Source organism: Cebus imitator, unplaced genomic scaffold (assembly GCF_001604975.1).
Source record: "Cebus imitator isolate Cc_AM_T3 unplaced genomic scaffold, Cebus_imitator-1.0 Scaffold102, whole genome shotgun sequence".
Taxonomy (NCBI): domain Eukaryota; kingdom Metazoa; phylum Chordata; class Mammalia; order Primates; family Cebidae; genus Cebus; species Cebus imitator.
In genome coordinates this window covers 5,514,505-5,537,048 of record NW_016107417.1, presented here as the reverse complement: position 1 = coordinate 5,537,048, position 22,544 = coordinate 5,514,505, and the positions used below count along the sequence as shown (strand labels likewise).

Sequence of the window (22,544 nt, the reverse complement as noted above, 5' to 3'; positions counted from 1 at the left end):
AAAAAAAAAAAAAAGAATACGCCACCTTCTAAATCTGTCTTCTTGTCTCCTCGTGATGTCACTTAACTTGTTTCGTAATTTCTTGTATTTCCTCTAAACTGGAAAGTTGATCTAAAGGTTTGGTTACATTTAGGTTAAATTTCTCTTGCCAGAATATTTCAGAGATGAAGCTGTGTACTTATTATGATACCACATCAAGAGACAAGTAATGTCTGACTGTTTCACTTGTTAGTATAGTGATAGTCAGATTCCTCCATTATAATGTTATGATTTTTTTTTCCTACTGACCAGCAAGCCATCTGTGACTTAATACTATAATAATATGCAAGTATTGAGTTCCTGTTATCTCTTTTTCTTCTGGCTTTAGCATCTGTTGATAATTCTTACCCAAATTATTTTATTTAGGGTTACAAAATGGTGAATTTTCTGTTTCTATTCTACATGTATTAGCTGTCATTCTTAAGGAAGAGCTTTTCATTATTAACTAAGGGCTATGTAGCTTTCCTGAAATGCTCTTCTGCATACATTCTTTAAATTAATTAATTTTAGGCATGATCTTGCCTTGTTGTTGGGCTGAAGTGTAGTGTGGCTTCATAGCTCACTGCAGCCTCAAACTCCCAAACTCAAGTGATCCTCCTGCCTCAGCCTCCTATGTAGCTGGGACCACAAGTGTGTGCCACCATGCCCAGCTAATTTTTGGATTTCTTTGTGGAGATGGGGTCTCCATGTTATTCAGGCTGGTCTCAAACTCCTGGGCTCAAGCAGTCCTCTTCCCTTGGCCTCCCAGAGTGTTGGGATTACAGGCGTGAGCCATGTCACTCAGCCTGTGCATAAATTAATTCTTATAGCAAATATTTTCAGAGTAAAGAGTTGATCTAGGAGTCATTTCCAGTGGTGAAAATTAGTTTAGCTGTGCATTTGGTGGTGTTTCTCTTTATGATTATCGTTATGATATATGAAGTATATTATATATTTACTATATTTTCTTTTCCTCTCTGTCTTTTCCTTTTTTTTTTTTATTTTAAAGAAACAAATTCTCATTCTGTCTCTCAGAGCTGGAGTTCATTGGTGTGATCATAGGTCACTATAACCTTGATCTTACCACCTTAGCTTGCTGCCACACCTGTCTAATTTTCATTTTTTAATTTTTTGTAGAGTCTTGCTATGTTTTTCAGGCTGATCTCAAACCCCTGGCGTTAAGCAATCCTCTTGCCTTCCTTATAGGCATGAGCATGAGTGCTTGGCCTTTCCTTTCTTTTCTTAAAATCCTCCTTCAGAATGGTTCCTATGTTCCTTTGATGTGACTTTCCTAGCCTTTGAAAGCATCCTTGATTTCTGGCACAACACGGAAATTCTGGTGTTCCAAAATCACATGTATGATTTCTAACCCATATCTGAAATCAAGCTGTTTCTTCACAGATGCAAGTCTGGCTTCTTTTAATGTGAAATAGTATCTAGAGACTCCCAGGGTACTCTGTGTGTGTGTGTGTGTGTGTGTGTGTGTGTGTGTGTGTGAATAATGCTTCTGGAGACAAAAATAATTTGTGATACTTGGAAGAAATCGGTAGAAATGGAAGACAGATGACTTTCTACATTTTATTTAAAAATTAAGTTAATATAGTTAAGGACAAACTTTCATTTATGATAAATGTAGAACACGACTCTTCTCAGGCAGATATAATACCAGATATTATATTTTCTTTTTTTTTTTTTAAAATAGCTAGGACAGGTTAATAAGTTTACAAGCAGAAGCAGTCTAATAGCTGGAAAATAAATCCTGTTAAATAAAATTTAGTCTCCAGTAATTGACTTTTCTTTTGCAGTTCTTAAATCTGAGACTTGTCTTTTATTTTAGTTTCTCTTTCCACTCCACTTCTTTTTATCTTTTTTATTTCCTTTTACCAACTGCAATAAGAAGCATTGATTCTTTTTATAACTTTGAGATCCTTAATTTTATTTATAACTCTTAATATTTTGCTCTTAATCTCACTTCACTTCATCTTTGTTAAAGGTGTTGGCGTTTTGGAAAGAGAATTAATAGTTTTCTTAAAAAATTCAAACTTGGGGTGTTGTTTCTGCAACAAATATATATATGAATGATTGTACTTTACACTAGTAAATACCCAAAAAATTAATTTGATAAAGATTTGACTTCTCTAATGGTTTACTACTAGGATTTCTAGGCTGTTTTGTCTGAACCCTGTGTCAAGCAAGAGTTTGCTTGGAATACTTTCTTGATTTAAGATTCTCCTACCTTTTCAGTTATTTTGTTTACTCTGTATTGGCCCATCTTCCTGTGAAAACATTTCTTTTGAAAATTATACTTTTTTTTTTTTAGGGACATTGTTAATGTTTTATAAAAGTCTTCAATAAAATCTTAGAAAAAGTCAATGATTTATTTTTATGAATTGCTTGTGAGTCTTTCTATACTCATGATTCAGTAATTTGTTAATTTTGACAGTGTTTCAAAACATATCAGAAAAATTAAAAAAAAATTTTCTCTCTTTAAAAATTAGAAAACCAAAAATCAATGTTGTATTTAACTTTTCTCTGAGATGCTTTTAGAGTTATGCTTAGATTATTGAAGAGTGCATTTTCTTTCCTCTTAAGCATACCCTCGGGGAAGTTTGGGTACAGAAGACATCTGAAATGAATACAGATAAACAGTATTTTTGTCGTACTCATTTGGGACATCTTCTAAATCCTGGAGACCTGGTGTTAGGGTTTGTATTATTTCAGATTTTAAACTGCCAATTAGGGTTGCAAATTTTCTTTGGGAACTAGCGAAACTACCTTAAATACTAACATCATTTATTCCAAAAAGATCGAAGGGTTCTTAGGAGCCTTATAACTCATTTTATTGTTGATAACTGTGGATTGGACAGAAGCCCGTAGTTACTCCATTTTGATCATAATCTTAAAGAGTAATTTGTTCTAAGATTTTGTTAATTGAACCTTGAAGTTGTATGGTTAGATCCATATTTAGAGCTTCTTTTGCAGATTGGATCATTTTTTATTGTGTATTTGTCACTGCTCAGACAATTCACTTTTAAGATATGGCAACCATGTATACAGAGGGCTTATAAAGGCATAGATCAGTTCTTTCTGAATCAGAGCTTATCAGTGAGTGTGTGATTAAACTCTCAAATCTTAGTTTTGCTTTTGGGATTTCAGCTTATTAGAGAATGAGTTTTTTGTTGTTGTTGTTTTGTTTAAAATAAACTAGAAGGAAGCATCTAACTGAATTCTAAAGTTGGACTGATATATAAGCCTGTTTCGCCTCTTTTACAAATGTATGGCAAGGCGGACAATAATTGATTATAGGTGAAACTCAGAGTTCCTTATTATCTTTACCAGCATCTGCAGAAGCATGTTTATTGTATAATAAATGACAGAACTTTTAAAGTGGGAAGCATGTTGAATGTTTGATTTTTAGGAAGTTTTAGGTGATATCCATAAAATAAAAAGTTACACACAAACGGTAAATGGTCATTACGTTTTCATTGTTTACGTTTCAGGTTTGATTTGGCCAACTGTAACTTAAATGATGAGCATGTCAACAAAATGAACTCAGATAGAGTTCCAGATGTGGTAAGGCTTTAGATTTTTTTCTTTTTTCTTGTGTTAAAGAGGATGAATGTAACTCTTATGGGTAAGAGGTATCACACTTTTGAAAATAACACATCAATTAGAGATTTTTGAACCTGCAGATAAGGCATAATAGTAAAAGTCTTCTTTTTTTTTTTTTTTTTTAAGAAACAGGAGTCTTACTCTATTGTCCAGGCTTGTGTGCAGTGTCATCATCACTCACTGCAGCCTCAAACCTCTGAGCTCAAATAATCCTCCCATCTCAGCCTCCTGAGTAGCTGAGACTATAGGCACATGCCACCACTCCCAGCTAATGTTTAAAATCGTTTTGTGGAGATGGGGTCTTGTTATGTTGCTCAGGCTGCTCTCGAAACCCTGACTTCAAGTGACCTCCCACCTCAGCCTCCCAAGTAGCTGGGATTACAGGTGTCACCTGTCATGCATGCCTGGCTTCATTTTAAATAATTTTTCTTCATGGGGTAAATCCAAGATATATTCTGATTTTTTTGTTGTTGTTGTTCCTCTTCTAATCACTTTTCATTGTCAAAATACCTGATATTATCTGTAGGGCAAAATTAAATTTAGCTGGGCACAGTGGCTCACACCTGTAATCCTAGCACTCTGGGAGGCTGAGGTGGGTGGATTGCCTTAGCTCAGGAGTTTGAGACCAACCTGGGCAACACAGTGAAACCCTGTCTTTACTAAAATGCAAAAAAATTAGCCAGGCCTGATTGCATGGACCTGTAGTCCCAGCTACTCAGGAGGCTGAGGCAGGAGAATTGCTTAAACCCAAGGTGGAGGTTGCTGTGAGCCAAGATCACGCCACTGTACTCCAGTCTGGGTACAGAGCGAGACTCTGTCTCAAATAAATAAACAAATAGCTAAAAATGATGACATTTAGCATTCAGGTTCATTTTTATTAGGCTCACTTTGTTTCATGTATATTATTCAGTTAAAAAGGCATTTAGAGTTAAGACTTATTCAAAGCTGCATATAATGTCAGTGAAAAATAATCTTCTCAGTCTCAAGTCTTGGAAAAGACTATTCTGAAAAATCTGTTAAGACTGCGGATAAAGTTAGTATGAAAGACCCTGCCTCCTACTTGCTTAATCTTTTAGAATAAACATTGATTTCTTTAGCGGTGATTAAAAAAAGAAAAATAGAGCCATGGCAAATCAAGGATTCTGACCACCTGACCAGTTGTGCTTTTATTAGTTGATAAATTAGGAATAACAGCATAGTTGGAGTGTAAGTCTAAATAGTTACTTCTAACAAGGTCATAAGAGGAGATCATGGCAATCTTACAAGATTTTGTGTTTTGTAAAGTATTTTCATTTATTCATTCCATAATTTAAACAAGTGTTCTAAGATATGTTGTTGTCAAAGTTATATATAGTTCTGTAAATGTTAATTGGTGGAAATAAGAGAGAAAAAAAGTATCTGCTTGTGATGTTCAGAATGATTTATATGAATAGTAGCTGAAAAGGAGGTTTGAGTTAAAAGAAAACTGCAGTTTTTGTTGTTAAGTAGTATTCAGTCACTGAAAAATGTAGTTAGTAAATTTTACCAATTATACAAATAATGCTTGAATGCATTCTCATAAAAAGTTAAATACATGGAAGAAAATTTTAAAAGTCTTCTTAACACTGCCTCTATCCCTACTCCTTTCTCTTGAGGTGTAACCACTGTTATTAGTTTGGTGACTTCTCTGGCATTCCCATTACCTTTCATTTTTTAGCTTTATTGAATTTTGTGGCCTTACAGTATAGTTCCCATTCTTTATAACTTTACAAATATTTCTCTTACAGGTATTAATCAAGAAGAGCTATGACCGGACCAAACGTCAGCGTCGTAGAAACTGGAAATTGAAAGAGCTTGAAAGAGAAAGAGAAAACATGGATACAGATGATGAAAGGTCTCACTTTTCTTTAAATCTCTTATGTTGTCTCAAAGGAAATCTTTATGATAAATACTTTTATGTTATAAAGAAATAGACATTACACAATTGATCTTTTCACTCAATATTAATCTTAGATTCTAATCAAGGTATTAATGGAATCAGTATAAGATGCTGTAAAGACATTTAACACAGATTTAGTAATTATATATTGGTTTATGACCTAATTGTAGTGTTAATGTAAACAATTCATTTGAAAAGCTAAAAGATAGTCATACTTTGCTTAGCAATGGGCATACCTTCTGAGAAATGCATCATTAGGTGATTTTGTTGTTAGCATCATAGAGTATATGGCACATCACTTTATAATAATTACCTTATGAATATCACAGATTGTAAACGAGTACTTACAGCTTGAGATAAAAAGGAGCAGCTAATTGATGCCAAGGGTGTTATTTCTTAAATAATTTAAGCAGAAATGAAGACAGTGTTCTAAAACAGTTTATTGGATGATTCAAAAAGTGGCTTTAATGATAGTGAAGATGCTGATGTCTAAAAAAAAAACAGAGTTTATATAAAATTGTTTCATGAAATGTGAGTGGGAAACAGCAGTTTACATAGTTCTTAAGATGAAGAAAATAATAACTGTATATTTTTGGTGATAAAATATTTAAATGTTTATTTTATAGGCAATACCAAGATTTTCTTGAAGATCTTGAAGAAGATGAGACAATTAGAAAAAATGTCAACATTTACAGAGGTTGGGGTTCTAAGAGTATTTAAGTTACTTGTTCTGTACATAAATATAGTTTCCAGTATGAATATTTTGGTATCTTAAGCTTTGATTCTCATAAATGTGTTTAATTTATGCAACCACTCTAGTCAGACTTACACCAAAAAAACTTCTGAAACAATAAATAAAACTTAGTAAAATACTGTTTTCTATATTACAGTTAATATTATTTGCATCCTAGCTTGATCCCTTAAGTTGCTCCTCCTGTAGTGGTGGAAGTATATTCATACAGTTATTCAATTCATTCATTCAGTGAATATAATTTGGATGCCTGCTATAAGAGACAAGAGCTTCTGACATAATATAGTTACATAATAATAATAATAAACAAGGTAGACATTTGTATACTTTCAAAATGTACTTATTTAATACTTTGTGTACGTATAAATACTTTGTATTTATTTTATTCTCTTTGTATATTTCGTAGATTCAACCATCCCCGTGGAAAGTGACACAGATGATGAAGGAGCACCTCGAATTAGTCTGGTTGAGATGCTTGAAGACCTTCATATTTCCCAAGATGCTACTGGTGAAGAAGGTACATCAATGATGACATAATGAGTTGTTGTAGACTGTTTCCACATACGTGGGCTTAAGAATTTGGACAAGATTACCTTAAAAGTGTCTCCCATCTATGCCTCCAGATTTCAAGAGGAGAAATTTAGTTTTAAAACTGAATAAACATGATTGTTTTGATTGCTCACTCAAAGCACTGAAAAGATAGACGGCTTTGAAGTTTTAGATAATAAAAGGTAATGAAGAATGGAATTATTATTAATATTGAGGTTATTTTACATGTGGAATTTTATCACCGTGCTTTTTTTATATGAGGCATTCTAGTATATTCACATAGTATAGTACTCTGGATGTAAAAGCTCAAAAATTGTGATTCCTTGGACATTCACTAAATCTTCAAGCAAAAACACCTTTTTACATTCATCTTTTCATTGTTACTTTAGTGAAAGGCCATATGAAGAATGGTTTTTAATATTGACTTGTTACTTTGATCCACTTTACATCATTTTTAAGTTCTTGAGGTAGGGAAATTAGCGTTCATTATCACTGGACATTCAGGAGGCAAGTCAATCTTTTTATTTCCTTATAAAATTAATATCTTCAAAAGCTGTTAAACAGAAGGTTATCTAATTTTTATGGCAGTAGAAGGAAATTTATTTTAAATATTTGTAGATTTTGTAGCAAATAGAGGCTCGTTATTTAAAGGTTAAATAACAATTTGTTCTTTTGTTATTTTTGCCAGTTTAGGTCAGTAGCTGCTTATGTCATTTAAATGTTTTCCTACCACATCAAAAATGTTGCTTTTAAAATTTTTGTTTATAAATTGAGAAGGAAGGAATTTTCTCTCTGTAAGTTTCTATCATTGAACACATCACCATCAAAAAGAATATTAGAATCCAGCATGAAGATAATGACTAATAAAAATGAGTCACATACTTTATAAAACCATTAATCAGATTTGAATGAGAAATGCTTTCCACATCCTTGAAAGAAAAACTATGGCTTTGGTTTTAAAGTGTTCCAAGAATGAAATATTAAGATCCTATTTCTACAAGCAAGATCAGACTTAACTAAGTATACCACAGCTAAGAGCTAATTCGTTCATTATATGTGTGCCACTAAATAAAGAGATTGAGCAAGTGCCACTGTGTGAAACATTTTTCCTTTTTTTAATATTGGACTCCCCAAATTTGAAGTTAGGAAGAAAGGCCTAAATTTTCTATAGAGGCTTCTTTTCTGTCTTCATATTTTGTTAAAATTGTGGATCTAAAAGCCATATCCTATCTTTGGTGGTGGCCTAGTAGGAATGGCTTGTCCTAGTTCTTCAAAGGTAAGCTTGACAAAAGCAAGTTCTCACTGGTGGTCTGTGTTTACCTCTTCTATGTCAAGATATTTTAAAGCATGAAAATAAAACCGTTCTTGCCTTTTTCCATGTGTTTGAAATGGTTGCATCGGTGTCGTATTTATATGAGAAAGTATCTTAGGCAATTTTCCGAAGTAGAATTGTTAATGTTATTTAAGTACTTGTATAATTTTCCCACTGAAAAATGTAGTTTCCCACTAACCTTATTTAGTCTTATTTATTTAGTCTTACTCATTTTGATGCTCAATAAGTATTGAAACTTCTTGGTTGAAAGATGTGACAAGGCAAACGAATGTAGCTAAGAGAAACACTGTCATCCGAGAGCTTGCACAAAGTTAAATAACGCTGATTAATCTACCATACTATGGTATAGTTCCCATACTCAAGAGACTTGTGGGTCCCCCAGTATTCTTAATCATGTCCCAAAGTTGTTATGACTTGGGAAGGCTGATATTAATCAAATGTACAAGAACATGATTTATAACCAGTTTATAAATACAACTAATTTACAAGTCAGTATGATCATTATTTTTTTGTAGCCAGATCTGGATTTGAAGCTGCTGATTTAGAGTCAAAAGTCACTGATGGGCCAGGCACAGTAGCTCACTCCTGTAAACCCAGCACTTTGGGAGGCCAAGGAGGGCGGATCCCTTGAGTCCAGGAGTTCAAGACCAGCCTGGCCAACATAGCAAAGCCCCATCTCTTAAAATTACAAATATTAGCTGGGCATGGCAGTGTGCACCTGTAGTCCCAGCCACTTGGAAGGCTAAGGCAGGAGAATCATTTGAACTCAAGAGGCCGAGGATGCAGTGAGTCAAGATCTTACCACTGCACTCCAGCCTGGGTGATGGAGTGAGACTCTGTACCCTCCACACCCTCAATAAAGTTACTGATGAGCAAGAAAAGTTGAGGGGTAGAGCTGCTTGTGTAATTGAGATGTTTAACAGCATCAAGCTAATTCCTTGCCACAGTAGAACCCAGAAGCTCTGGGCTGTTTGCCAGGAGATGCCTCCCTGGTCAGTACTTGGTACCAGAGTTTTCCTAGACTCTTTAATTTTAGTAAATGCGTTCACATTGAGTCAGTCCTTGCATAACTAGGTATGTTATTTCCAGCCCAAGGAATGTTACTTATCCATAATTTCAGACTTACAGAAAGGTTGCAAGAATTCCTGGATACCATTTGCCCACATTTGCCAAATGTAAACATTTTACCTCATTTGCTTTCTTTCCCCTTCTCACTAATTATTTTTTCCTAAACCATTTAAGAGTAAAATGCAGACATGATGCGTCTTTATCCTCTAAATATTTCAGTGTTCCCTCCACCCAAAAAACAAGGAATTCTTGAATCATAGTGTAGTGATCACTATCAGAAAATTGACACAAAACCGATATCTAATTGATAGACCATATTGAGATGTCAATTATCCCAATAAAGTCCTTAATAAAAACAGTAAATCTAAGATTGTGTGTTGTATTAGGTTCTCATATCTCTTCAGTCTTCTTTAATCTGGACCAGTTCTGAGTGTAATGTTTTATGTAATTGACATTTTTGAAGAGTCCCAGTCAGTTGTTTTGTAGAGTGACCTCAATTTGGGTTTGTCTGATGCTTTTTCATGATTAATTTTAGGTTATGTCCTTTTGGTAGGACTATGCCAGGAGTGATGCCAAATTCTCAATGTATAGAATCAGGAAGCGTGTGCTGTTGATTAGTCCAGATGTTCCCAAACTTGGTTATTTGTTGGTTTTCTGTTATAAGGAAGAGCTCTTTTTTCGTATATTTACTTGTTCATTTGTTTTTCATGTCATTGTGGACTCTTGAATTTTTACTTTAATACAATGGGATTTAGCCCTTTGTAATTGTTATTTTTACTTAATTTTAAAAAAATATTTTCAGTGTACAGACAGTGAAATGTCTTTTTGATGTACAGATCTATGATTTTTAACACATAGGTCATGTAATTACTATAGTCCAATTATAGAACAGTTCTATCACATCCACCCCCAAAAAATTCCATGTTTTTGTTTTTGTTTTTCTCCAAATCCTTCCATCCTTAACCCCTGGCAACTTTTGATCTGTTCTCTGACTTCATAGTTGCTTTTTCCAAAATATATAAATGAAATCGTACAGGATTTAGCCTTTTAAGTTTGGTTTCTTTCACTCAGCATGGTGCACTTGTGATTCATGTAAGGTGATGTGTAAATCAAAGTGGGTTCCTTTTTATTTCTGAGTAATATTGCAGGGTGTGTGTGTGTGTGTATGTGTGTGTGTATAAATACATACCACAGTTTATCCATTCCTATGTTAAGGTATGTTTGAGTTTCTAGTTTTTGCTGATTAGGAGTAAAGCTGCTATGAACATTTCTGTACAGGTTTTTATTTTACTTGGGTAAATAACTAGGAGTGGGATTGTTGGCTCCTATAGTTAAGTGTATATTTAACTTTGTAGAAACCTGCCAAACTGTTTTCCAAAGTGGCTTGTGCCGCTGTGCTTTCTCACCAGCAGTGTATGGGAGTTTCATTTACTCTTCCTTGTCATTTTTTGATGGTGTCAGTTTAAAAAAGAAGCCATCCAGATATAGGTGGATGGTGTTGCCTTTTTGTGATTTTAATTTGCATTTCCATGCTGGCCAATAATGGTGAACACCTTTTCATGTGCTTATTTGTTATGTATATCTTTTTATCAGTAAAATAGCTGTTCAAATCTTTCATCTATTTTTAAGAATTGGGTTGTGTTTTAGTTGGTGTTGCTGTAACAGAATACCATAGACTAGGTAGCTTAATAAAAAAGCAAACAATCTTTTCACAGTTGTGGAGGCTAGGAAGTCTGAGATCAGGGTGCTAGCTAGTATGGTCAGATTCTGATGAGAGCCCTCTTCGTGGTTTGCACATATGTGGCTATTTCTTGCCATCTTCTCACATAGCAGAGGGAGAGCTCTCTAGAATCTCTCATCCCTTTGTAAGAGCACTAAGCCCATCAATAAGGGCTCCACTTTCATGACCTAGTTAATTACCTCTTAAAGACCCACCTCCTAATGCCATCATATTAGATATTAGGGTGTCAACATATCAATTTTGGGGCAACATAAACATCCAGTCCATAGCAGATTGGTGGTTTTCTTGTTGTTTTTATTTTGATGTTAATATTGTTCCAGAATTGGCCAGTGGGTACCCCTTCAAGCTGGGGCTTACGTCCTTTTGACAGGTGCTTCTCCGTATTTGATCTTATTCATGGATGCTGATAAAAGTCTTTGGGCAGGATTTGAATTTTTCTTGTTCAGGCCTCACATGTAATCTACTCTTCTTAGCTTATTTTGCATCATGAGGAGCCAATATACTTAAAAATAGGGCAGTTTGAGTTGAGTCATCTGTGATTTAAGGAATCATGAAATGGCTTTATAAAAAAACACTGATGTCAGTGTTATGCGTTCTCAGCTTATCAGTTCTGTCACATGCTTGATCAGTGTGGGGTAGTTAGCCTTGATGACGGCAAGAAATCAGTCTAGGTATCTTTCTGTACTTCAAAATAATGTGATAAGAAAATTCAATTTTAGTTGATTGACTTGATACATTTTGAAAACTGCCTTATTGTCTAGGGAAGAGACATGATTCATAGTGTAGTCTGACAAAACAAGTTTTCTAGTAATTAAAGGTTATTTGGAATAGGTTGGGCAGCTGCTGTGTTTCTGCAGCAATGTTGCTTGTATTGTTTTAACTGATGGCAGTTTTATTTTGTTTTTGTTGGAGTCAGCACTGCAGTGCTGCCTGTCACACATTTTCCTTCTGACACAGTTTCACATAAATATGGTCTTCATCACCTGCTTTACAGCATTGTTGTGAAGTACTTTAAGATAAAATATGTACTAGAACTAGTTTATTAAGTGCTAGACTTAATAAACCCTCTTGGGAGGGTGTATGATGAAAATGAAAATGTTTTGGAATCATCTTACCTGTCACTAGCTATATGACTGAAACTTTCTGAACATCTATTTCTAGTTTTTTTTAAGGGCATAATACTGTTCACTACGTAGAAGATTGCTAAAATTCTTAGCATAGTCAGTATGCAACAAATTGTAATTCAATAGTATCTGCTTTTAAAATTTATAAACAGTTTTAGTGTTTAGTATTTAAACAAGTTGAGAAATGACTTGTTAATTGTTTCACTCTGTATGCATACACGTTTTAGAGCAGCATAGAGTTTGTTCTAGAAAATTGATATGGTATAGGGAACGATAAAGACCAAACTAGAAATTACCCATAACCTACCACAGGGATTCACTGTTAACATTTTGATATTTTTGTTTTTTAACACACTTTATTTTCTATTTAATTTTACAATTACAGAAAAATTAAGAAAACAGTATAGGGAATTCCCATATTCTCATGCCTGGTTTTCCCTATTAACATTTTATATCAGCATGATATAAAATATAATTATACCTTTGTTATAATTAATAAGCCAATATTGATACATTATTATTAACTAAAATACATATATTTAGAGTTCCTTAGTTATTATCTAATTTTCTTTTCCAGGGCCCTATCCAACATTTAGTTGTCATATTTCCTTATGCGCCTCTTGGTAGTGGCAGTTTCTTAGATTTCCTGTTTTTGATGATCTTAACAGTTTTGAGGAATACTGCACAGATATTTTATAGGATGCCCTGCTATTGGAATTTGTCTGATATTTTCTCATGATAAGATGAGTTATAGTTTATTGGGAGAAAAACGACAGAGGAAAAATACCATTTTCATGACAAAATTTCAATGGTGCTTACTATCGACATGATTTCTCACTGTTGATGTTGACCTTGATCACCTGACTGAGGTAGTACTTGTCAGATTTCTTCACTGTAAAATTACTCTTTTTTCCCCCTTTCCTTACTGTAAACTTTGGAAGGAAGTCACTCTGCACAGCCCACACCTAAGAGGTGGTGAGTTATACTGCCCCTCCTTAACCATGGGTTATCTACATAAATTATTTGGAATTCTCCTGGATAGGAGATTTGTTTCTTTGTAATTTACTAATTATTTCAATCATGTGTAGTCATATAGAGTCATGAATACTTATTTTATACTTTGTGTTATAATCTGATACTATTTTAATTATTTTGTTTTTTGAATTGTTCTAGCTTTAGCCATTGGGAACTCTTACAGTTGTCTCTTTTGGGGGTATGGTCCTTGACAAACCCCCATCATTGTCTTATGGTGTGTGTGTGTTGAACATTTACTTACATTCTGGTACTATAAGCTGTTGCAGACTCATCTTGTATATTTATTGCCCTAGAATTCGTCATTTTTGCAAGGAGCTCTCTCTCTTTTTTTTTTTTTTTTAATTGGAGAATGGTTTTAGAAACCTACATCTAGGTGCTAGGTATGCTTGCTGCTACTGAGGGGTCATTTCATTTAGTTCCTCTTAGTTAACAGAATTTTTAAAAATGCTGTTTTACTAGCCTGTGTATTTATATATATTTGTAAATACTTCTATATGTAACCAAATATATCTATATTAAAGTAAACATGAAGTCATACTGATGTCTCCAATTATAATTAATTACTGCTTGGATTAGTCTAGCTTCCTATCCTTGTTTAGCTGTGAACTCGCACTCCAACATCTGATTTCCATTATCTGCCATCCATTTACTTATTAAATTTTGGTATACAAGTATTGTAGTACAAGAATTACTAATCTGCACCCTGTAAAAAACAACTTAGTGAACTAACATAAATGCTTTATGTGCAGTTCCCTTTTGCTCTTATTATTACCGACTGTACTCATTTCCAGAGTTACTTCAGTCAGCACATTTTCCCCATTCCCTTTAGTGCAATTATTTCATATACTTGTAAAAGAGTTAGTCTTATCAGAGTCTGCATTTCTTCCTGGGATCACCTGACCTAAATGATTTTATTAAATTTACTTTTTGTGTTGTAAATTTCTAGGGTTTTGACAGATTGGTAATGTCTTGTATCTGCATTATAGTATTATACAGAATTTTACTGTCCTAAAAATGACCTGTGCTTCCCCTGTTCATCCTGAACCCTAAACTCTTAGCAACCACTAATCATTTTACTGTCTTTATAGTTTTACTGGAGTGAGATGATATCTCATTGTAGTTTTGATTTGCATTTCTCTGATAATCAATGATGTTGAGCACCTTTTCACCTGCTTGCCATTTGTATATGAAATGTATATTGAGAAATGTCTGTTCAAATCTTTTGCTCATGTTTTGATTGGATTATTAGATTTTTTCCTATAGAGTTGTTTGAGCTCCTTATGTATTCTGGTTATTAATTCCTTATCAGATGGATAGTTTACAAGTATATTCTCCCATTCTATGGGTTATGTCTTCACTTTGTTGATTGTTTCCTTTGCTGTGCAGAATCGTTTTAATTTTATGTGATCTTATTTGTCCAATTTTGCTTTGGTTACCTGTGCTTTTAGGGTATTACTCAAGAAATCCTTGCTCAGACCAATGTCCTGGAGAGATTCTCCAATGTTTTCTCTTGTTAGTTTCATAGTTTGAGATCTTAGATTTAAGTCTTTAATTCATTTTTAAAAATTTTTGTATGTGGTAGGAGATGGGTCTAGTTTCATTCTTCTGCATATTGATAATCCAGTTTTCCCAGTACAGTTTATTGGAAGAGACTGTCCTTTCCCCAATGTATGTGCTTGGCATCTTTGTCAAAAATGAGCTCATGGGGGATGTATGGATTTGTTTTTGGGCTCTCTATTGCGTTCTATTGATCTGTGTCTGTTTCTATGCCAGTACCAGGCTGTTTTGGTTATTATACCTTTGTAGTATAATTTAGAGTCAGGTAATGTGATTCCTCCAGTTTTCTTCTTTTTGCTTCAGATAGCTTTGGCTATTCTCAGTCTTTTGTGGTTTCATTTACATTTTAGGATTTCTTTTTTTCATTTCTGTGAAAAATGTCATTGATACTTTGATAGGGATTGCATTGATCTGTAAATTACTTTGGGTAGTATGGGCATTTTAACAATATTGGTTCTTTTAATTCATTAACGTGATATCTTTCTATTTTTTTTGTGTCCTCTTCAATTTTGTACATCGATGTTTTAGTTTTCGTTGTAGAGATCCTCACTTTTTAAAATTCCTAGATATTTTATTTGTAGCTATTGTAAATGAAATTACTTTATTGATTTCCTTTTCAGATTGTTTATTGTTGGCATATAGAAATGCCACTGATTTTTATATGTTGATTTTGTATTACACAACTTTACTGAATTTGTTTATCAGTTCTAATAGTTTTTTTGGTGGTCTTCAGGTTTTCTAATTAAAAGATCCTGTCATTAGTAAACAAGGATAATTTGACTTCTTTCTTTCCAGCTTGGATGTCCTTTATTTCTTTCTCTTGCCTGATTGCTCTAGCTAGGACTTCCAGTACAATGATGAATAAGAGTGGTGAAAGTGAGCATCTTCGTTGTATTTCAAATCTTAGAGGAAAGGCTTTCAGTTTTTTCCCCATTTGGCTTGGTACTAGCTGTGAGTCTACCCTATACAACTTTTATTATGTTGAGGTTTGTTCTTTCTATACTCAGTTTTTTTGGGGTGTTTATCCGAAACAGATGTTGAGTTTTATCAAATGCTTGTTTTAACATCAATTGAAATGATCATTTTTTTTTTGTCTTTCATTCTGTTGGTATGGTATATCATGTTGTTTGATTTGCATATGTTGAACTATTTGCAGCCCTGGGATAAATTCCAGTTGGTCATGATGAATGGCCTTTTTCTATGTTGTTGAATTTTGTTTGCTAGTATTTTGTTGAGGACTTTTACATAAATATTGGTGATATTGGCCTATAGTTTTTTTTTTTTTTTAATATGTGCTTGGTTAATAGTCAGAGTAATAATGACCTCATAGAATGAGTTTGGAAGTGTTCCCTCCTTCTTTATTTTTCAGAAGAGTTTGAGTAGGATTGGTATTAGCTCTTCCTTAAATGTTTGCTAAAATTCTGCAGTGAAGCCGTCAGGTCCCAGGCTTTTCTTTGCTGGGAGACTTTTTGGCTTTGATCTGTTTTTTTATTGCTCTGTTCAGATTTTGGATTTCTTCATGGTTTAATCTTACTAGGTTTTATGTGTCTAGGAATTTATCCATTTCTTCTAGGTTTTCCCATTTATTGGCATATACTTGCTCCTAGTAGTCTCTAATGATCCTTCTAATTTCTACAGTATTTGTTTTAATGTTTCTTTTTTCATCTCTGATTTTATTTATTTGGGTCTTTTTTCTTTTTTTCTTAGTCTGACTAAAAGGTCACCAGTTTTGTTTATCTTTTCAGAAAAACCAACCTTTTATTTTGTTGACCTTTTGTATTTTATTTCAATTTCATTTATTTCTGCTCTGATATTTTATTACTTCTTTTCTTCTACTAGTTTTTGGTTTGGTTTGCTCTTGCTTTTCTAGTTCTTTAAGATGCACCACCAGATTGTTTTTTCTGATGTCACTTTGTAGTGCCCTTTTACTTTTATTCCGGGCTATGAAGTTTAGAATGAGGTGCAGGTTCTGAGCCTGAGCCTAAGCCTCAGAGAGCTTGCATATTTTCTCTTGGTCCTCTGCCACTGCTGTGAGAACATGCTTAGTTGAATCTGTTAGAGAGGAAGAACAAACCCAGTTGCCATACCTGAAGCCAGCTAACCCTGAGACATGTGAGCAAGCACAGCTAAGAGTAGAGCTGCCTAGCCAAACCCTAACTCACCCCAGACACATGAGCAATAAACTTGTATGCCCCTGAGGATTTATGATTTTTCTTTCTTTCTTTTTTTTTTTTTTTTAACCCTCAATCAATATCTGGAGGAAAGAGGATTTATGATTGATACAGAGCATTGTTGTGACATTAGACAATTGATACTCTGACACACCAACACTGAATTAACAATTTTTGTGACTGGGCATTTCCAGGTTTTTTCTTTTTTTTTTTCTATAAAAATCTGTTTTGCTTCTCATTATTTTTCTCGGAACATATATGTAAGAATGAATTTACTGTGTCAAAGAGCATACGTCAATCTCAGTACATAAAAAATCTTTTTCAGAAAGGTTGTACCTACCATGTGATGTAGTTCATGAGACTGTCTCTTTAATAATCTTACTGTTCTTGATGTTTGACATGTTTTCTCTTTTAATATTCTCTAGGCTCCATTCAGGTGAAGCTCAGTCTATAGTGATCTGTCGTTGAACTTCTATAGCAGTTACCATCTGTCCTACATGGTTAGTTTTTATAAACCTCATGAGTTACTACCATTTTTACATGTATGTGACTTTGTCTCCAACTAGGCTATGTATTTCTTTAGGGCAGCATAAATATAGCATAATGCATAGGTCCTCAAGTATGTAGTTAGTACAATCTGATTTGAGCTACATTTTGAAAAATGAGTATCCTTCGTGGTTGGATATTGATTTGCTTTAATTCTTTGAGAGACCTTTCATGAGGCAAGAAGTCAAGCAAATTTTTAAGGCTTTGGAAGTGTGGTAAATATAACTTGTAAAGGGAGTTGTTCGTATTGGTCAAGACTTCATTTTGTTTATAAAAGCCAAATCTGCATCTAATCTTACACATTGTTAAATTTTATATGAGTAGTGCTAATTAGTCAACCACAGAAGTCTGATACTGTGATATTAGCACAGACTGTTCAGTTTTAACACACAGTAAATTATTTTCTTACTTTAGGTAACTTTATTGTATATAATGTCACATATGCTATTTATAAATAATCATGTGAACAGAGAACCACAAATGACCTATACAGAGAAGAAAAACTATTGGGGAATATTCAATAACTAGAAAATATTTTGGGTAGTTTTCCTGTGTTTATAGATTTAGACCAGAATAATGCTGATGGGCTGACCACTCAACAAAGGACAAGATAAATCAGTGTACATCTGGATTCAAGAGTGTTATATACTAAGAGAGTGCTGTAGAAGTCTCCACGGAATATTATTATATTCCTAAGATGATGATACTGAATAGCCTGGAATGTCTTATTCTTTGTCTCAAAGAGAGTCTTTAAAAAGTCCACATTCTGATGGTAGCATTCCTATTTTGGCATTTTGCCTTTTGTGATAATAGATAGACTTTGACCCTAGGTAAATTTGTGATGGAGCAAAAGTTTATTTGGGATTGTTCCCTTTACCCCTTACTCTTTGCCCTCCCTAGTCATGTTTTTTCTCTTGCTTTCTTTATGGGAAATGGTTTGATACTCATAGGGAAAAATAAATAGTTACGGATTAAAGTATTATTCTTGAGAGTATTTCATCTTTGTCAGGGAACAGAGATGCTTGTTTGCACTTGTGTTCTTGTCCATCTACCATCACCACTGGAAAAACATTTCTGGGTAGTCACTGCCTCCCCAGCAGGATTCAGGATGGAACTTTTGAAGCAGTATTACCCCAAACAACTCAAACCCATAAACATGAGAATAAGTGATTATTATTTTAAGCCAATGAGTTTTGGGGTGGTTTCTTGTGCAGCATTGTTGGCAGTAGCTAACTGGTACTCTCTACATCTTTACAATTCATTTCACTGTGCAACTTCTGACGGGTAATACTTGGTCTGATTGTAGAATTAGGGCAACCCTCTTTCCCCAAACACCTGCTAGGGTTAAAGTTCAGATGAGAGTAGATGTACCCTTATAGATTCCTTTAAAGTAGCCTGACTTTTCTGCTACTGTTTTCTTGAGTGGGTACAAAAATTACCTTTAGTGAATCCCCATACATCATTTCTATACAGTACAGGTTTTACTGGTTTTAATAGTACTCTGGAAGGTGGCTTGAGGTGGAGGAGTGGTATGGTTTGACTCTGTGTCTCCACCCAAATCTCATGTTGAATTGTAATTCCCAATGTTGGGGGAGGGACATGGTGGGAGGTGATTGGATCATGGGGTGATGGTTTTCCCTATGCTGTTCTTGTGATAGTGAGTTCTCATGAGATCTGACGGACATCAGTGTTTGGCACTTCCACTCCCCCTGCCCCCCACCACCATGTGAAGAAGGTGCTTGCTTTCCGTTTGCCTTCTGCCATGATTGTAAGTTTCCTGAGGCCTTCCAGTGATGCTTCCTATTAAGCCTGTGGAACTGTGAATCAATTAAACCTCTTTTCTTCATAAATTACCCAGTCTCAGATAGTTCTTTAGAGCAATGTGAAAACAGACTAATATACAAGGAGGAACTGGGGAGGCTAAGAAGACATAACTTCAAGTGTTCTCAGTCTTACTTCAGGCTGGGCAGCCTCTTGCTTTAGATATTGGCTTGTGGCAGTGTCAGTTTCCTAGTTTTGATGCTGTACTATGTTATGTGAGATGTTACCATTGGGGGAGACTTCCCAGTTGACCCTTGAACAACATGGGTTTGAACTGCGAGGGTTCACTTGTAGGTGGATTTTTTTCAGTAAATATATTGGAAAATATTTTGAAGATTTGCAACAATTTGAAAAAACAGACAAACCATGTAGCCTAGAAATATCAAAAAATTAAGAAAAAGACATGGCATGAATTCATAAAATGTATGCTAGTCTATTTTACCGTTTACTACCATAAAATATACACAAATGTCTTATAGAAAGTTAACATTTATCAAAACTTACACACAGAAACACATCTTATACATGATGCCATTCACCTTCCCAGAAATGTAAACAGATTTAAAAATGTAGTATTCAGTCATAACTTCATAAAATTAACTGTAGTGACACTGTAGTATTATAATAATTGTAGTCAATTCCTGTTGCTATTGTAGTGAGCTCATGTTGGGAGTATCCAGTTAAAATGCCATGTGACTCTAATCATCTCTGCATGAGCAGCTCATTTATCTGGTAAATTGCTTATCACAGTAAAAAGTGATTGATCTCTCTTCGTTCTTGCCTGTTTTTCATTATGTTCAGTGCAATACTGTAAACTTTAAATAACACCATGTGACCCCTATGAAATGCCACTAGTAATGCTGAAAGTGCTCCTAGAAGCAGAAAAAAATCATGACAAGAAAACATTAAGTTGCTTGATATGTACTTTAGATTGAGGTTTGCAGCTGTGTCTACCATTTCAGATGATTCACCTTGTAAACAGATGATGTCAACTTACAGTATTGATAAATACAACAGTACTGTAAGTGTATTTTCTCTTGACTTACTTAATAACATGTTCTTTTCTCTAGCTTACTTTATTGTAGGAATATAGTATATAATATATATGACATACAAAATATGTGTTAATTGACTGTTTATGTTATTGTGAAGGCTTCCAGTCCATGGTAGGGTCTTAGTTAAGTTTTGGGGGATGATCTATGGATTTTCAATGGTGTGGGTGGTGGGCCCTAACATCCATGCTGTTCAAGGATCAGTTGTATATTCATTTTTTTTCTCTATGCACCTACAATTATTTCAGAATAAAGTTAAGAGTTAAAAGTATTGCCACGTTATATAATGCTAATATAAGAAGATTATATATATTAACTAATAAACACATATCTTTTAAAATATACATTTTTCTCTAATATGTTTTTATATAAAGCTTATAAGGTGAATATCTATATTAGCTAATATAAGCTAATGTTAGAGGAAAAGAAATAATCCTTCCTTTGCTGTTAGATGATTTAGAGAAGCTTGAGTGAATATTGACAGTTTATTGAGCAGCCTATTCACTGATTTCTGAGATTTTCTTTAGAGAAAAGTTAGTATGACAGAAAGAGCGTGTGTATGTTTATTCAGTTCCATCTAATCTATTTTAGAAGAGTTCCACAAAGGGACCCATTTTTTTTTTTTTTTTTTTTTTTTTTTATTGCTAATGTTAGCAAAAGGGAAGAGGATGATATTAGATAAATGAAAAGAGAAAAACAGAGCTTCCTTTTATGTGAGGTTATTGTTAGGGAGGTGGCACATAACATAGGACTAGCAATTTTTAATTTTGGCAATCCAGAAAGACTTCTGTCTTAGAAAATGAAAAGCAACTTATTTTCATTAGGAGTGTTTAGCATTGTGAATGTTTGCAGAAATATGCTTGTTTGCTGTCAGATATTTGGAAGTTGAAGCCCATAAGAGTTGGATGAAGACTTACCAGCTTGAGGAATAAAGTATTCTGACAGGTTCTAGCTTTGGACTTTAACCTATTTCAGTAATAGTAACATCAGTGTTCTGTACTTTTCTCCATGGTTCTATGGTTTGAGAATGTACAGTGTAAACAAGAATAAGAGAAATACTTTCTCTTTTTTAAAAGATAATTTTAAAGGTTGTGATATGGCTTTCCTTAGTACTTCTTTTGGTATTCAAAATACCTTATGATGAAAGAAAATCTAACATGGGAAATAGTGAAACCGCCTTTGAAAAATTACAACTGAGGAAATGATAGTAAAAGAAATCAGACCGAACCAACTCCATCTTGCTTCTAACCTTTAAGCTGTCCTTGTTCATTCCTGGGCATAGGCCGAACTAACTTTGGGAAGGAATTCAGTTCATGGTTTGATCCTGAAACAAAACTGATGATTTTGTTTTCCCAAAAGACCCCTTTATCACCTGGAGACCAGCCTGCCTTTGTAGGACTAACAGATTAGCTACAGGATTAGAAATTACAGTTCAGGGGTCATGCAACCCTGGCTCCAAGAGTCTGAACCTCCCCAAATTGGTCCTGGGGAGAACATTACTATTGTAAAACCTAAGATCAGTGCTTCAGATATTTTGCAGACCCTGTACTCAGTGGATCAGTGGATACTACTCAGACCCATAATCTAGCTCAACCAGTTCTGCCATCCCACCCAGGAATAAAAGACAACAAGAAAAACTCCCTTTGACCCCTCTATGATTTTATCTCTAACCTGACCAATCAGCACTCCTCACTTCCCAAGACCCTACCTGCCAAATTATCTTTAAAAACTCTGATCCCATACAGGGAGACTGATTTGAGTAATAATAAAACTCTGGTCTCTGGCACAGTGGCTTTGCGTGAATTACTGTTTCTCTACCACAATTCTCCTGTCTTGATAAATTGGCTGTCTAGGCAGTGGGAAAGGTGAACCCACTGGGCAGTTAGAATAGGTCTGATAATATCCTCGCCTAATCTGGCATGCCCCTCTGACTAAACTTTGGAAAGTTTAGCAGCAGATCAATGGTATGACATATGGAAACTCATTTAATTTTACCTCAGCATATGAAATAATTTATCAGGAAGGAAGGGAGACTGGTTATGTCCCTTTATTTTATAACCATTTTTTCCACATTTTCCTTTTTCTAAGGAATGAGGATTCAAAATAAACATATTTACTTAAAATGCCCACAGACATTATTTAGCTATCTTTATCATGCCTTTCTTTCTTTTAATATGGCACCGTATGGAAATGTATTTTTACTCTACACATAACGTGTGTGAAAGAAAGTGTAGAGAATATGATTAAG

The 22,544-nt window shown here is 34.4% G+C and overlaps 1 protein-coding gene across 2 annotated transcripts in view; it reads left to right on the top strand.

Annotated features, from left to right (window-relative positions):
- NMD3 (NMD3 ribosome export adaptor) overlaps positions 1–8,846 on the top strand; it is a 28,988-nt gene extending 20,142 nt beyond the window's left edge. Inside the window, exons 12-17 of one of the 2 annotated variants that reach the window (XM_017537296.2) lie at positions 2,611–2,723; positions 3,519–3,591; positions 5,397–5,503; positions 6,175–6,245; positions 6,706–6,816; positions 8,697–8,846. In XM_017537296.2, coding sequence (XP_017392785.1) covers positions 2,611–2,723; positions 3,519–3,591; positions 5,397–5,503; positions 6,175–6,245; positions 6,706–6,816; positions 8,697–8,812 — 591 coding nt within the window. In that variant the 3' untranslated portion in view covers positions 8,813–8,846. Of the gene's footprint in view, positions 1–2,610; positions 2,724–3,518; positions 3,592–5,396; positions 5,504–6,174; positions 6,246–6,705; positions 8,223–8,696 lie in introns of those variants that run through there. The other variant, XM_017537295.2, reaches the window with a different exon arrangement.
- The last annotated feature ends 13,698 nt before the right edge of the window (positions 8,847–22,544 follow it).